The sequence below is a fragment of the Sminthopsis crassicaudata genome, chromosome 1 (assembly GCF_048593235.1).
Source record: "Sminthopsis crassicaudata isolate SCR6 chromosome 1, ASM4859323v1, whole genome shotgun sequence".
Taxonomy (NCBI): domain Eukaryota; kingdom Metazoa; phylum Chordata; class Mammalia; order Dasyuromorphia; family Dasyuridae; genus Sminthopsis; species Sminthopsis crassicaudata.
Genome location: NC_133617.1, coordinates 509,799,073 through 509,816,846, shown reverse-complemented (window position 1 = coordinate 509,816,846; position 17,774 = coordinate 509,799,073). Strand labels below are relative to the sequence as shown.

The following is a 17,774-nucleotide window of genomic DNA, read 5'->3' as shown; positions in this document are numbered from 1 at the left end:
TGACAGAGACCTTTTTTCTAGTTATCTTTTTTTTTTCTAATTTTAACTGAATTGGATTTCTTTAATATGTTAGATTTTAAATGTAACAATTTACTTAGCAATTAGGCAAAAACAATAATAATACTTATTAGTAATACTTCAGCTATTCATATAAATCAAATGCAGTAATGCTAAATATATCATAATTCATATATATAAAAATTTCCCACCAAAATGTATTTAGTATGCATGTGGAAGAGTGGGCATATACTTAATAGAAATTGGATAGGAAAATACATGAGATCACCCATATGATCAGTACAGATCACAATTCTGGAACATAAAGCCTGTGTCCTCTTTTAAGCTGAATTGATCCACTCATTGAGTTGAACATCTCAGTCAAATTACTCAATCTGATGGGTCACTTCTCTAATTGTCAACTTCCAAGCTATTTCTCTGCTAATCAATAGCAACTATAGTATCTACTACTATAGTATCTACTACTTCCAATTTCAGTCTTAATGATGCCTTCAGTTGTGTTAAACTTTTTAGGAAACGGTGATAACTTTTACCCTAATATAGGCAAAAAGCCTTTTCAACTCTTCTCCTTTATAAAATCCTTCTTCTCTTGCTTCACCTCATGTCAACAACAAGTGACAAAGCAAAATCTTACTTTCTGTCTTTTTTTCCTTCTCATTGAAAATAATAATAGAGAGCATATTTAGCCTACTTTTCAACACCAGGAGGCACTCATTAGCCAACCAACCTGTAACAATAAGTGACAGTATAGAATGTTATGATCACTTTAACACAGCTCTGAAATCTGTCTTTTCACTTCTACTATCTTTTTTTTTTTTTTTTTTTTTTTTTGTATTCAGACTCTGGCTCTTTTCTGCAAATGATCCCACTGTAGCTTATGGCTAGTAACTAAGATTATAGTTAGAAACCCAGATTCATTTTCTATGATCAGGTAAATTATGTGTGGGGAAGCTAGGTGCTGGAGTAGATAGAATAGCTGGAGTCAGAAAGACTCATCTTCCTGAGCTCAAATATGACCACAGATACTTAATATGTGATCCTGGACAAATTACTTAATCCTATTTGCCTCAGTTTCTTCATCTGTAAAATAGGCTGGGAAAGAGTATGACAAATCATTCCAGTATCTTTGTAAAGAAAAACCCAAATGGATTATAAAAAGTCAGATATGACTGAAATGACTGAATAACAACAAAGGTTATGTTGAGTCTGAACTCAAGTCTTTCTGACTCCAGTCAAATAACTCCCACATATATTCCCTGATTTACTCTTTTGGAATAAACATTATTTTCTCAGAACACTTCTTTGAAATAGCAACACACTAAACTTATTATCAATCACTCACACCTTAGTGTAAATTAGCACATAAATATTATAACTTGATGGAACTGAAAGGGACCTATAAGGATGACTTAGTCTAAATCTTTTACAAATGAGAAAACAGTGATTCAGAGAGAAAAGATTCACTGAAGTTTCTACATCAAGTTACAGTGAGTTCAAGAACACAGCTCTCCTGGGTCAGAAAATGCGAGGCTATGATGATTATCACATTAATTAATTAGCCTAAGTAGTTAAATAGATAAAACATTTTCATATAACCTTAAATAAATAATAACATTGATATTTATAGTATTTAAGATTGTCACGGAAGTTAAGTTGTCTAAAACAAATAATTCGTTCACTTTTCTAAGGAGGTATTATTAGTGGAAATCCCATGTTCCAGAAGAGTGTGGCCAATAGGAAGATTATTTTGGTTCTGGGATACTTTTAGGGTCTCAGATCATCCCTTATATGTGATAAAGGAACAAAGGGGTTCCAACATATCTCCTTTCTCTGATCTGCAAGGAAGGTCCATATTGGAGTTTTATGGATTGTATTTCTGTCTTGTTCAGGCTCCTAAGACATTGGTGGCACAGAGTCTCTGCCTATTTGCATTATTCACATTCTCAAGAGGCAAGGAGATTCTATTACCTAGTAGCTTAGGCCTGAGACATCTCCCTTTTCTCTCTCTCTTCTTTCCCTGTTTCCTTCCTTTTCAAAGCCTTGTTCAGTTCTACAGACTACCCAAATATGATACTGGGAAATCACTCATGATTCTGAACTCTGTGGATATGTGTTTGTGTGTATCACATGTACAATATGCATATGTATGTATAATGCATGTTCGTGAATATACACATAATATTAATGTGTATGTGTATATATGTACATATATACTGTGTGTATGTATATAATATACATATATATATACTCTGTATATGTATGTGTGTATGTGTGTGTATATATATATTTCTTGGGGAAGGGACAAGAAAAAGGAATACTTCTTTACCTAGTAGCATCAAGGGGAACTTTAAGATTTTGCAGAAGTGGTCCCCCAAAGCAAGGAAGGTTGTCTATCTTGTGTGAGACCCCATAAGACTGAAGTCCCCTGGGGGCTGAAAGAACTGAAGTCAAGTCAGAGTTAGGTGAGGCTGGGATCACTGTCCCCTTTGGCTTCTAGCCCTTCCCCCAGTACATGATACTCTACCTATTTCCAAGCCTGCTAGAAGGTGAAATACAAGGCGGATGGGGTGGGGGAGAGGAGGGGAGAAATCTTCAAGAAATAAATTATGCATAGATCAGGCTTGGCACCCTCCCTAGGAACAGTACTTGTGTATTCCTCCAAAGGCAGGCAAAGTTCCTCAGCCCAGTCAGGTCCCGTCAGGGCTGCACCTCCGGTCCACACTCTGAGTGTGGAGGGACAGAGACCACTTCCTAGCCCCAGGCCACGTGCTAGGAGCTGTGCTTACAACCCAGTGTCCTTTTTGCCAGAGCTGACTAGGAAGGGGAGGCAGCCATGGCCAAAGATGAGGAGGAAGACAAGGGGAAGAAGAAGAAGAAGGGGAAGAAGCCTCCTGAACCAGAGAAACCCAAAAGAAGCCTCAAAGGTACCTCTAGGCTTTTTATGGGCTTCCGTGATAGGACGCCAAAGATATCAAAGAAGGGTCAATTCAGGAGTGCCTCCCACTTCTTATGGAGTCTCAACAGAGGCCCCCAGAAGACCAAGAGGAAGAAGAAGGCCAAGACCGTGCTGCAGTCCACCTCCAAGCTGATGACCCAGATGCGGGAGGGCAAGAGGAAGAAGGCAATGAAGGAGAAGAAGCCATCCTTCATGGTTATCCGTTTCCCAGGCAAGAGAGGCCGAGGGAAGCTAAAACCCCGAGCTCAGGTGCTGAGCAAAGCATCCACCTCCATCAACTGGTTGACCAAAAGGTTCCTCATCAAAAAGGCGGAAGAGTCAGGAAGCGAGCAGGCCTCCTTGGACGCCTGGCTGAATCGCTCCAGCTCCCGGTTCGGTTCTCAGAAGCTTCCCTTCCCTTCTGGGGCTGACATCCTAAGGCGAGAGGGAAGGCTGAGGAGATTCCCCCGAGGCCGAAGCTTGTATGAGTCAGGAGAAACCATTGGCTTCCTTCCCTTTGAGTCGGAAGATTCTTTCCAACAGTCTGGCTCAAGGAAGTCACTCTATGGGCTGGAGGGCTTCCAGGACTTGGGGGAATACTATGACTACTACCGTGAGGGAGATGATTATTATGACCGTCAGTCCCTCCAAGAATATGAGCAAGAACATTACCACCCGTCCTGGGGCTACTATGGCTCAGAGTGGCCTGAATATGGTGACTATTACTACGGGTACCCAGTCCGAGACCCTTATGAGTATTATGATGATGAATACTACGACAGTGATTACTATGACCATGATTTCTACGGTCCTGGTTACTATGGTGATGATTACTATGCTGATGATTACTATGGAGATAGTCTCTATCTTCCCTATAGCTTTGGCTATGGTTATGGCTATGATGATTATTCCCCCCCTTATGCTGCACCTTTGGGGTACTCACCCTACAGCTACTACGAAGAGCCTTCCTATCCTTACAACTATTACTTGGGCCCCTACAGCCCTTATGATGAGGCGGCTTACTACCCAGGAGGGGCTGATGCCATTTACCCCCCTGAGGTCCCTTTTACATACCCCGAAGGCCCCCCCTTTGACTATGCTTGGGAACCTCCCATCCTATCCCCCCATAATCCCTATGCCCACCCCATGGATGACATCATGGAGCTGGAAGAGGGAGAGCAAGAAGAGGAACCAGGGATTGAACAGAAGGGTTATACCTTCAAGCCGCCCAGTACATCTTTCTTTGAGCAGCAGGGCATGGAGAAGTCGGCTACCTCCAAATTGTCCCTCATCAGGAAGTTCCGACTCTTCCCCCGGCCCCAGGTGAAGATCTTTGGCAAAGAAAAGCTGGACGTGCCCTTGCCTCCTTCCTTGGACATTCCACTTACCACTGATGAGCCAGAGGAAGAGGAAGACGAGGAAGAAGAGCACTACCCCCCAGTTTCTATGCCTTATAGCCCGTACCTCCACCCTTTCTATGCGGGATTTTTGTCCCCACGGGACCGCAATGTCCAAAGAGCCCTGTCAGCTTTTAGGCTGAGGAGAGATCTGGGCTTCCACAGAGAGCCCTCTCCACCTGCCACGTCACTTGCCCGATTCATAAAGAAAACCCTTTCGGAAAAGAAACCCATCCCCAAATATGGTGGCAGTGCCCGCCAGAAGGGCACAGGCTCATTCAGGAGACCAGCCGTGAGGGAGGCAGCCTACAAGCGCTTTGGCTATAAGCTTGCAGGTATGGATCCTGACAATCCTGCCACACCAGTGACCTTGAGGAAATTCCGGGGCCCTGCAACTAACAGCAATAACTCCCAGAAGGTGCCTCCCTTGTCTCCATCCCCAGCGCCTTCCAAGAAGAATGTCCTCATCTCTCCACCTCCCCTGAGGAAGAATGAGAACCCGGATGTCAAGCCTTCCCTCTGGCCCTTCCTGTCGGACCTTTCAGCAGGGCCTCCACAAGCCTCTCCCTACGACCCTTCTCCTTATGGGTCCTTCGGCCAAGCTCCGCCCTCACCCCAGTCCTCCCTGTGGCAGAGGCCTTGGTCTCCCCCAGTCCTCAGGCCACAGTCCAGCTGGTGGAGCCTCATTGAACCACCATCTGTGTCCCCTTTTCCAGAGCCTGAGGCTAATCCCTATCCACTGTGGTTTGCCAGGCCCCCAAGCAGGCCACCAACTCCTACCCCTTCAATTCGGTCATCCCTGAGGAGACCAGGCACTCTTGGCTTCCCAGGGTCTTCTGTGAGGGGACCAATGTCCCCGGGAGACCTGTTGGGATCCCCCAGAGCATCACGACCCCTGCCTGCCTCTCCACAACCATCCCTCAGAAGCTTCCCTAGCGCAGGGGCTCGCTCCCCACTGAGGCCTTCTTCCCCCCAGCTGTCCGTCCATTCCACTTCTTCACTGATATACAGCCCCAGGCCTAGAAGACCCCCCTTCTCCCCTCCATTGGGGATTAAGAGCTCCAGCCGTCATCCATCTCTCAGGGAACCTCTCTCCCCAAACCCATCACTCAGTCGTTTTGGGCCTCCTTCCCCACACTTAGGATCCCCTCATCTCCCTCCCAGAGATGGGAGCCAAAGGCTTCCCTCACCCCCACTAGGCCAAAGCCTGAGGCGCCGCTCCCTTAATTTGCCTAGGAAGCCTCCCCACACCTGGAACCGGCTCAGTGAGCGTCCAACCAAGGCCGTCAAACCCCAAGTGCATTTACCGCTCCAGAGGTCGTCCCGCCGAAGGGTCCCTCCCCAGGCCCCTCCAGGTCCCTGGAACGGAGATGGGTCCCTGCCTGATGTAGCTCCCCGACGGGACAGCCGCCGCTCACTAGGCAGGCCGCCACCTTGGTTACCACCCCCGCTAGCACCCAGCTGGGAGGTGGATCTTCCCCCGATCCAGCGCCCACCATCCCCATGGCCTGGCCTGGCTGGCAGCCGGCGGGGCTTCTCCAAGCGACGCCGGCCACCATCTTCATTTCATAGACCCTTCTTCCAGCGTGGCCATTCCATGCCTGCATCTGCCCGTCCTCCACCTCCTGTTTTCCAAGAAAGGGATGATGACCTAGCCCATGTTCTCCTTGGCAGGCTTGAAGAACCCGGCCCTGGCCAAGTCTCTAAATCATCAAATGAAGATCCCATGAAGTCTGACAAAGGGGAAGGCATCGATGGCTCCGCCCTGAAGCCCTCGGCGGTCTCCATCTCTCTCTCTCCCAGGGCCTCTAAGAAGTCGTCCCCCAGGCCTGTGCAGGGGCGGAAGGCACTACATAGTAGTTTCTCCTACCCGCTGACCGCTCCACCTCATGCCATGTGGCCCGGCCTTCGCAGATGGGCATCCGTACCCAGATCACTGGGCCAGTCGGCCCCTACCACAGGACTCGCTGGGGCCCGAGAGAAAGGAGAACGAGGTCCATCAAGGCCTGGGCGCTTTGCAATTGTTATGCCTCGTGTTCAAAAGATGGGCTCCTTCCAGCGGGTGTCCACGATGTCCCAGCAATTACAGACCAGACAACCAGCACCAGGCCTACCGAAGGCCCAGCAGTCCAGCTGGGTGCGTGTCTCAGTCTCAACTGGGGCCTTTCGACGGTGGCCCAGGGTGACCACGGGAACCCACTATGTATCTTGTGAAATGTCCCTCCAGTGCCATGCCTTCAAGGGACCCTGGGAGCAGGAAGGCTCAGTAAGCTGGAAGAATCAGGTAAGTACAAACTTTCAACGTGTTTCTATATGGAGGGAGTGACTTTGGCCAAGTTGGATAGTAGAAAGGATGATCCCCTTAAAGGGAGAGTTCTAGTTTGAGTAAAAGGTCAGCCTCCCCTTCAACTATTTCCTTTCCCCCCCTTGGAGAAGGCAATCCTAAACACTTTGTTTAACCTGATTCCTTTCCAAACAGGAAGCTTTTCCATAAATAGGAAGTTCTCAGGAGGCCTCTCTACATTTCAGTTCCATTCAAATTGATAAAGTCCATCATTGTGGTAGCAAGGAAAGAACACTGATCATAGATTCAGGAGACCTGGGTTCAAGTCTTTGTTCTAAAACTGATTAATGGTATGACTTTAGTTTTTAGTTCCTCCAAATCTCGGTTTTGTCATCTGTAAAATGAGAACAATACCAGCACTAATCACTTTTCTGAATGATAGGGAAGAGAGTTCTTTGTAAATATTAAAGAAACGAGAATTGCCATTATTGTTGCATGTTCGGCCCTGAGCCAGGCGTGACAGGAAAAAGAAGGCATAGTGACTGTCTTCAGACAATGTAGCCCAGTCACCTCAAAATGAAAAGAGCAGCCTATAATGAAGACAAGTGTTAGATTATAAGTACTATAAAAATTCAGGGAAGGCTAACATGGTCAGGAAAGGCTGATTCATGGACAAGGTAAGATTCAACCTGAGCCAGGAATCAATGGGAATATTTGAATGGCTAAATAGAAAACAAAAGAGAACATTCTAGGTTGAGAATTTGTATCTTTTTGTATAATATATATTTATTTAAATAATAGTCTTATTTTCAAAACACATGCAAAGATAGTTTTCAACATTCACCTTTGCAAAATCTTGCGTTCCAAATTTTTTCTGCCTCCCCTCTCCCCACCCGCTCCCCTAGACAGCAAGTAATCCAATATAGGTTAAATATGTTCAATTCTTCTAGACATATTCCCACAATTATTGTATGGTGATATTATTAATGATAATAATGGCTTGCATTGCTATAAGTGCTTTAAATTTGAGAGAGTGCTTTACAAATACTATCTCATTTGATCCTCACAACACCGGGTGGCAGATATTATTACTATCCCCATTTTACAGTTGAGGAAACAGTCAGTGGCAGACAGTTAAGTCGTTATAAGTGAGTTACCCACGAATAAATAATTAAACATCTGAAACTAGATTTGCATTCAGATCTTCTGGAGTTCTCTCCAGGGCTTGTTCTGTGACAGAAGATGGCCTGAGCTCCTAGAAACTGCCCAGAAGCTCTGGGTGTCCTGGGAATGGTCCTGGATCTTTTCCTCACTTGGCTGCCCCATCTAAACACTTCTTAATGTCCTTTCTGGGTGACCCAAGGTAGCCACAGGATCTTTTCAGAACCAGTGTGCTTACTCCTCCCCTTGGCCCCTAAGTCTGAGTATCATGTTTTAGGAGCCCCACTCTTGCTGGTGAGGCTAGAATTAAGGATGCCAGTGGGCCTGGCCTGGCCTGGGAAATAAGCAGCAAGGCAGACAGCTCTTGGCAGCAAAGACTAGACTCAGGGGAGGGATGGTCACCAGAGCCCTCCCCTGGGGCTGATTCTTTCCCCACCATAGGAGTGGGGGAGGCGGAGGCAGGCAGCTTATTTCCATCCCTATCAGCCACCTCCCTTCCCACAGACGGGTGTCTGGCTCAGGGGCTGCGGATGTCCGGGAGCAGTGGGTTCCGGGAAGGGCTCCCTTGCAATGGCGTCCCAGGCTACATCAGCAAAAGGCGGCCACCCGCCCAGTCACGGGGTCCTGCGTTCTGTGTTTGATGCAGCTCTTCTAGAGAGATGTGCCAACCGCCCAGGGCCCCGGGGCAAGGATGCGTGGCAGCGCCCACGGTGGGCACTGATCACCTTGGAATACGTGAGTGGCTGAATTATTTAGGCGGCAACAGCAGCAGCTGAGAAGTTTCTTCCTGGCATGTGGCCAAGGTCTTTTGAGTTTTCTCTTCTCAGTGCCCTACTTATCAAGAGCAACCTCTGAGGAACGGAGGATAGGAGGGAGATTTATGTGTTTCTACCCACTCCCCAGCCTATGATCAGGAAGGCACTGACATCAATAGCAGGAAGATAGCTGGGAATGGCTTCTCCTCTGGTCCTAGGGGTTAAGAAAATAAGAATCCATTAAATTCTACTAAGGAAGTTCCCACTCTCATGACCCTGGGGATAGGTATAGTCAGACAGGGGGTGCCCACTCTGGTGGGCACCCTCTCTCTAAAGCAAAACTTCTAGGGTGGTCTGTTCCCCTGGAATGGTTGTAAGTAAATGATTGGGGTGCCATGTATGGGCAAGGCATGAGTGGGTTTCTGTAAGGAACAATTGTGTACACATATTGTTAGGGATAAAACTGACAGAATATTTGTCTGTACTGCATGCATTTCCAAGGCCCTATAATGATTATAGGATTATAGAGGGAGCGATATGCACATGACATTGCATGTTGGGGCTATATGTGCACGTGGATGCCCTTGGTCATCTTGTATGCATGGGAATGAATCTGTGTCGGGGAAATTTGCAAATGTACACATGATTGATTTTAAGTATATGTGATGTGCAAATATTGTTGTGTGAGGCAGGTGTGTGTGTGTGTGTGTGTGTGTGTGTGTGTGTGTATTTCAAAAGTTTTTAAAACACTTTGGAAGGCTAGGAAATCTGTCCCTTTTTGTATCTTCTCAACATGAGAATGATGAGGATTTCCTTAGAGACATCTCCTCAATTCATCTATTCCAGTTCTTTCCTGCTATACTATGATTTGAATTGCTTTGCAAGGTTTCTAGACCTTCCCTACTTAACCCCTTTACTTTCACCCATAAAACTCTTTCCACGATATTCCTCTCTCCCCTCATTCAGCCAGGCCTCCTTGGTCTCCTCTCTCCAACCAGTCTCCTCCACCTCCTCCACCATTCCAAGGTGAAACATGCTGGCACTGGGGATCAGGAGACTTGGCTTCTGTTTCAGGGCTCTGGGTGATTTTAGTACAATTTTTTCTTTGTCTCTGTCTCTCTCAAATTGATTTGCCCAAGGTCACAGAGAAGTGTCTGAGACTGTATTTGAACTCAGGTCCTCCTGATTCCAGAGCCAGTGTTCTACCTATTGTACCACCTAGGTGCCCAAAGTTTCCCTTCACTGAAATGGCAAGCCAAATCTTACATGACTTGCCTATGATTTTAGTGCTTTGAACTCTGAAGAGAACAGATCTAATTCTAGTCACTCCTATTCCTCTTAATGCTCCTTCTCATTTACATCTTCTTCTCCCACCCCACAGCCTAACTCAGCTCTCCTCCTCTGTTCCCCCACACAGATGCACTCCATTCGCAACCTGCCATCCATGAGATACCGGGTACAGCAGGAGGAAGATGGTGTGGAAGACATGACCCAGCTGGAGTGAGAGTCTCTGATGGGGAGAGGGGAGGGAGATGGAGGTGTTTCTGGTCATTAAAGCTCCTCAGGTGTGGTGACCCTGTAGGTTTCAAGGTTGGAAAATCCTGCCCCTTGTATATTCTTCTTCCTAGGAAGTTTCACTGTAATTTTCCTTACCAAATAAAAACGTAGGCTCTTTGGAAAGGCTCAGAACCTATTTTCTCACCATAAAGACTGCTTGCATTACCGACCTCAAGAGATTGTTATAAGGAAGGTACTTTAAGAAACCAGAAGATAGAGTTGTAATTATAATTATTGTTATAAAATCGATACTATATTGTGCCCCCACAGATGATGTGCTCTGAGCAGCTACCCACCTTGCCTACCCCTAGTTACAGTTCAGTTTACTACTTAGGCAGCTGAAGTGAGAGGAAGGTCCTATGCCTAAATGGGATGGATGCAAGTAACATTAAAGAATCTTAAAATCCTAAAGTTAGAAAGGATGTTAGAGGACATTATGGGAGGCAGCGTGGCATATTGGAAAGAACTGGCCTTGGGAATCAGGAGACCTGAGTTCTAATCCTGACAATCCCAAATTCCTTGAGGGAACTTGGGTAGATTGTTTATCCTCACATTCCTCATCTGTAAAAGGAGGGGTTGAAAAGGATTATTTCTAATGCCCTTTAACATTCTAAACCCTTGTAATTCAGCCAGTTTAATCCACATGTGAAGTATGAATTCCCTCTACGAGACCTTTGACAGCCACTGCTTAAACACCTTCAGTGTCAGAGAATTCACTACCTCATAAAGCAAGTCATTTCATTGTGTGTGGTATGGTATCAATTGTCAGAATTTTTTTCATTAAATTAAGCTGAGCTGGGAGTTTATTTTTCACCCATTGGTCTTATTTCTGTGCTCTGGGAACACACAGGTCAAGTCTACTTTCTTTTCTAAATGACAGCTCTTCACCATCTGGTTAAAGGTTGACTAACTCATCACCATCATTACCTATATCTCCTATTTGAATAATACCTTCCCCTTTGCAAAATTATAATAATAGTTATCCCTTCCACATTGCTGTAGTTAGAAATATGGCATTTCCACGATCTGAAAAATCCATGTAAAAATTTTGACCCTCTCTTTTTACCAGTGAAATCTGAATTATTATAGTATTAAAAGTATTAAAAGATGTTGATATTATGTAATACTATATATTTATATTATGCATTTCTGAGTTTTCTAAACTTTTTCTGTCATCTGCTGGTCTTTGCATGTCGTTTGCACTTCTGCAAAATTCCCCCCAAAATTTCCATTTAATTTCTTATGCCTATCCACAATATATAGCTACTACAATGAGGAAAGTTGTGATGTGTAAAGGATAACTGTTTATGAACAATTAATTTATACATATATACATTTATATGTGCATATATATATATATTGCAGTTGATCAAGCACTTTTCTCACAATATTTATGAGGTATTACCTATGAGTAAACTGAGGTTCAGAGATATGATGTAATCATTTCCTTCTTTAAAAATCTTCACTATATCCAGCTATCTCGATTGGCTTTCATCTTATAGCATGGTTCCCTTCCCTTAAGCTCCTTGAAAAAGTCTTGATGCCTCCCTTTATGTTACTTTCTTCTAAAACCTCTCTTCTAATTTGCCTTTTGAAATGCTCTCTCAAAGTCACCAATAATTTATTAGCTGTCCAATTTAAATGCTTCTCTCAGGTCCTCCCTATTCTAACCTCTGCAGAATGGGATATTATTGTAGACCATTCTTTTCTAGGCTTTCTTGAGATACTCTTCCCTTCTCATTCACTTCCCACCCCTCTGATCATTCCTTCTCAGTTTCTAAAGCTGGATCTTCAACTATGTCATGCCCCATAATTGGGGCTATGTCCCTGAGGCTCTATTCTGGGCCCTCTTCTTTTCTATCTCTATTCTTTTACTTGAAGATCTCATCAACTCTCCATGAATTTAGTTAGCTTCTCTTTGGAGGTCACTCCTAAATCTATATATCCATCCTAAGTTTTTCTCCTGAGCTTCAGTCTTGCATCATATTAGACATGCCTGTTGAACATGTCAGATTGGATGTTGCATGGGCATCTCAAACTCAACAGGTGCAAAACAGAACATATGACCTTTCCTTCCAAATCCTCTCTTTGAAGAGTTTCACTTCGGCATCCCTACTGCTTAGCAGTGCCCGGCACATATGGGGCATTTAATTAATGCTTGTCGATTGATTAATTGCCAATCAATTGTAAATTACAAGTCCAGTGCCTACTATATGCCAGGCATCTGGGGTGAGGGAAAGACAGAGAAGGATAAGTCATGGCTCCTCATGGAGCTGCTGCACATAATCTAGTTGGGGAAACAAAGCTTAACTGCACATAAAACACTTAGAAATCAAATATGAAATTGTGTGACAAAATAGTGATTGAAGGAATTGAAGAGAGTAAGACGAGCTCAATAAACTGAAATATTCAGGGGAGATTTCATGGAGGAGAGAAGATCTCAGCTGAGCCTGAAGTAGCATAGTGAATAAAGTGCTAGACTTTGAGTCCTGAGTTCAAATCTTTCCTCAGATATTTATTAGCTCTGTAACTCTGGCTCACTTACTTCATCTGTAAAGTGAGAATAATCATAACGTTTATCTTACAGGGAAGATTAGATGAGAATTGAAGCTCTCTCACTTCCCACTAACTCCTCCTACCTTTCATATAGGGCAGGGTCTTCATCTCCACTAAAGGGGAGAGTCCCTCACCAATTGGGCTTTGAGAAAGGAATGTTCATATTAATTTTATCTGTTACTCAAACCATTAGTGAGTTAGGGGGATGTCTACTCCAGGCAATTGAAGATAGCTGTTATTTAGAAACATTTGTTACCCAAATGCATTGATGAGTTAGGGGATGTTTACTCCAGGCAGGTGAAGACAGCTGTTATTCAGTAACATGTTACCCAAACCCATTGGTGAGTTAGGGGATGTCTACCCCAGGCATGGGAAGGTTTCTGCTGGTGGAATGGGAGGATGAGAACAATTTCTTCCAATGGCTGAAGGCAGATGAAGCAAGTCCTGTGGAGAACTCAGAGCTGGATCAGACCTCCAAGACACCAAAGTCATCCTGTATCCTGAGTCATCGTCATGTCTTGACAGTGGGCTTCAATGACTCTGAAGAGAGAGAAGCTGCAGGACAAAATGAGCCAGTGAAGATGTGACTCTATGATGGCCCTGGACCTCTTTGAAAAAGAAGAACAGACAATAACAGCAACAACACTCATATTATTTGAAGTTGGAGTATGATTTGGGTGGATAAGAGGAGAGGAGGTCACTTATACCAGGGGATGAGATGAGTTGTGGAACAGAGTCACTAATGCACAAAATTAAATTCAGGAGAAAATCAGGAGACCAGAGGGTGTTAGGAAACAGAGAAAGGTGATATTAGAGGGGAAAACTAGATCCTGATGTGACAAGCAGCCACAGAGTAAGCCAGAGACTGCAGCACATGAATTAGGTGAGCCGTTCTCTCTGCTGCTGCTTTCTCCCACATCTCCTTTTTCCTTCGGAAGCAGGGATTGATGGGTCCTCACAATGTCCATGATCTTGCCTGAGCATGACTCATCCATCCTAAGGTTCTTCCTTGTGGAGCTTAGCTGCCAAACTGGGCTTGTCTCTGAATTCTGATGCGGATAAATGGGAGCCGCTGAGGAGACTTACAGGGCAGTATAGTCACAAGCAATCAGGTGATGTAGCACATAAGGCACTGCCCCTAGAGCTGAATCAAATGCTATCTCAGGTTCTAGTTGTTAGTTACACGAGCAAATTACTTGGTGTTATTAAGACTCAGTCTTGTCATCTACAAAATAAAAATAATAATACAGGGTTTGCTATGAGGATAAAAGAAGCTAAAATGTACAAAGAGATTTGCAAAATTTAAAGGGCTATATAAATGTTAGCTATTGTTAAAATATGTTTCAGTGATGAGATATATGTACTGACAAGATTATACATAATATGCACATATTGCATAATATTTAACTATATAATATATGATACATAATATATAATGTATTACTCTCTCTTTTCCCCTCATTTCGCCTTTCCCTTCTTTTCTCCCCTATGTATTATATATTATATATTTGTCATTGTTATAGAAAGGACATAGGAATAAGGATATCAGAACTCTTATCTATAATCTAACACTAAATTTCTATGTGATCATAATCACTTCATCTCTGTAAATTTCCATATTCTAATCTATAAAACGAATCATCTCTGTCTCTCTAAAAAGACTGGGTGAATCAGTTGGGAAACTGGAAATGTAGAAGGCAGAGTCATGAAGGTGGTGGGGGGAGGGTGATACAGATGGGAGGTGGTGGAGTTATTCACTTTGGGAGGGCAGAGGGAGGGAGCTCCAGGTTCCAGAATCAGTAAGCCAGACTAATGCTTAATGTCACCTCATCCTGACAGTCTCTCTCTACTCTAAACTTTCAGGGACTTGCAAGAGTCTGCTGTGCTGTCCAATCTGAAAACCAGATTTGAAAGGAATCTGATCTATGTGAGTTCCCCATTCTTGTTGTTCAAACTCCATATCCAAAGTTGTTTTCAAGAAGATGGGGTATTCCTTGCTCACCCTAAGCTCAGGCAAAAACAACAAACTGGGGAGATGGAGGAGAGAATGCCCTTTCCTGATCCAAATGGGAGGAAAAGATGGTTTGAACTTCTTATACTGATTGAACATCATTTATTTCTTTAGATTTTTTTCTTCTTCCTCCATTTTCCCTCCTTCCTCCTTTAACTTTTCTTCCTCCCTCTTGTTTCCTCTTTTCTTCTCTCATCTTCCCCTCTTCTCTCCACTGCTTTTCCCTTCTTCTTTTCCCTTTGCCTTTACTTCCTCTTTACTCCTTTTCTTCCTTGCTTTTTTCTCTCTCCCTCCCTTCTCTCCAGTCTCCTTATTTCTCTTATCCTTTCCTCTTCCCTTTCATCCTCTTCCTCCTTTCCTCCCTATTTTTCCTCCTTCTCCTTTAATTTACCTTCCTTCTTACTCTTTCCTTTTCCATTCTCCCTTATTCCTCTTTCCCCCTTTTTCCATATTCCTCCATTCTTTGCTCTCCCTTCCTTTTGCTTCTTCTTCTATCCCCTTTGCCATCACTTGCTTTTTACCTTTTTCTTTCTTTCCTTTCCTCCCTTACCCTTTCTTCTTCCTTCTTTTCCTTTTTTCCTTATTCCTCTCTCCTTCCCCCTACTTTTCTCCCTCTTCCTTCCTTCCGCCTCTTCTTCCTATCCTTTTGCCCTCATTTCTCTTTTTTTTCTTCTCCCCTATTTCTCCCTTCTCCCCTTTTCTCCTCTTTCTCTATTTTCTTTCTTTCCTCCCTTTCTTCTCATCTTTTCTCCCTTTCCCCCATTTCTTATTTTTTCTTCTTCCTCCTTGCTCCCTTTCTCCTTATTCTTCCCTTCCTCCTTTCTCTTTCCTTCTTCCTTCCTTCCACTTCCCCCCCTTTTCCCTTGCCTTTACTCATTCCCTCACCCTCCTCTCTTTACCATTTCCCTTCTTTCTCTTTCTTCTGTCCCATTCTTCTTTTTCTCTTCTATACTTTTTTCTCTTCCCCATTTTCCTCTTCCCCCCAATTTTCACTTCAGACTTAATAGGGCCCATGAAAGGAGAATTTTCACACTCTTTGGGAATGTTATACATCAATGATATAACAAAATAAGCCAGGCCTTACAAAATATATCCAGGCCTAATAGTACGAGATGCATAACTCAAATGCCTTTACATCTATTTAGGTACTTTCCACAATGTCACAGTTGTCTAGGTCAACTCTCTTTCTTGCAGACCTACATTGGCAGCATCCTCGTGTCTGTGAACCCTTACCGGATGTTTAACATCTATGGGATGGAGCAAGTGTTGCAGTACAAAGGACGAGCCCTGGGGAGAACCCTCCGTAAGTGAAGGTGGTGGGAGGCTGGGTCCTGCTTGATTGGCCTTTAGCAAAGGTTCTGTGCAGGAGTTATTAAGTCTTTAGTATCATAGATCCCTCTGATAGTCTAGCGAATACTATAGACCACTTCTGTAAATCATGTCTTCAAATGCAAAAAACAAAATATATAAGTTTAGGGAAGGGAATAAACATTTATATAGCACCCACTATGGCACTGTTCTAAATGCCTTTTTTTTTACCTAATATTATCTCATTTTATCCTCAGAATAACCCCAAGAGATGAGTTGTTGTTATTATCCACATTTTTACAGTTGAGGAAATTGAGGTATCCAGAAATTAAGTGATTCACCCATGTCTAATCTGAGACTAGATTTAAATTCATATCTTCTTGATTCTGGACTTGGTACTCTATTCCTGATGTTACCTAGCTGCCTATTTCAAAATAAACTAATTATATTGAAATACAGTTATCAAAATCTAAATATTTAGAATACAAATAGTTTTATTTATTATAATTTTTATTTTTTAAATATATTTTAAATTCAAATATTAAACATATATTTTAAAAACCAAGTTCACAGAATCCAGGTTAAGAATTAGAGTTAGCAATCTAAAGTGACTAAATACCTTCCACTTCCCTAGCCTTGTGCTAGATTATATTTCAGAAGACACAGGAAAAAGAGGAAGCATAGTTCCTGCTTTTAAGGATCCCATGGACCTTGGGGGGCACACATGGGGTCACACATCTAACATGTGAGAAGCATGATATTTAGTGTTGGCTGTGCAAGCCCATTAGTGACTATTATGATAGCATAAAGAAAGGAGATAAGTAGCATCAGTGTAAACTGGAGAATTGGAGAAGAGATTTTTGGACTTAAGGTGGGACTTGAACAACAAAGAAAATCTAAAAACAAAGAGCAAAGATGGGGAAATCCCAGATCAAAGAGCATAAATTATTAGAATATTATGGAGAGGAAGGAGGATTTGTGGGGGCTAATAAGGGTCAGGGTCAGCTCTGAATTGGTTTTTTTTTTTAAATGGAGAAGAAAGGTAGAAACTCACACTTGTTAAAATTGAGTATGAGGCTAAAAATAGGAATGTGTTAACAAGTTAACATCATTGGCCTCTGCCTCCAATATGGGTCCCCCATGTTGGTTAACATGGCTTGAGAGGAGTAGCTTTCAAATCTTACTAATCCCACACAGATGCGCCTATAAATTGGATACCAAAATTAAAGCTTGCTACTCTAAAATCAGAGACCACACAGGAGCCCCTATAATGAAATAGAATTCACACACATAATAGGTTGGGATGGGATTACCAATCTCCTAGAAAAGGGATTTCATTCAGAGTATCCATAACCAGCTTCATTAGTGTAGGAAAATATTAAGGGTGCTGAGAAGACAGCTAATCCTAGCTCTGATACTGTGACCATATGTCATACTTTTCTATTTGTATCCTCACCGTTTTATCATAGTGTTCTGTGCATGAGAAGCACTTAATAAAGGCTTCCTCTCTCCCTCCCTCCCTCCCTTCTTTCCTTATTTCCTTCCTTCCTTTCTTCCTTCCTTCTTTCCCTCCCTCCTTCCTTCCTTCTTTTCTTCTCTCCTTCCTTCTTTCTTTTCTTTCTTCCTTCCTTCCTTACTTCTTTCCTTCCTTCTTTTCTTTCTTTTCTCCTTCCTTCCTTTCTTCTCTCCTTCCTTCTTTCCTTCCTTTCTTCCTTCCTTCCTTCATGGATATGTCATTTAAAATCTTTCTCAGATTGTTTCCTCACATTGGAAATAGGGAAAACAGTTTGCG

The 17,774-nt window shown here is 43.3% G+C and overlaps 1 protein-coding gene across 1 annotated transcript in view; it reads left to right on the top strand.

Moving 5' to 3' along the window:
* Positions 1-2,851: 2,851 nt before the first annotated feature.
* Positions 2,852-17,774, top strand: part of MYO15A (myosin XVA) — a 122,743-nt gene continuing 107,820 nt past the window's right edge. Inside the window, 5 exon segments of the mRNA XM_074281540.1 lie at positions 2,852-6,634; positions 9,968-10,050; positions 14,527-14,590; positions 15,869-15,959; positions 15,962-15,977. Coding sequence (XP_074137641.1) covers positions 2,852-6,634; positions 9,968-10,050; positions 14,527-14,590; positions 15,869-15,959; positions 15,962-15,977 — 4,037 coding nt within the window.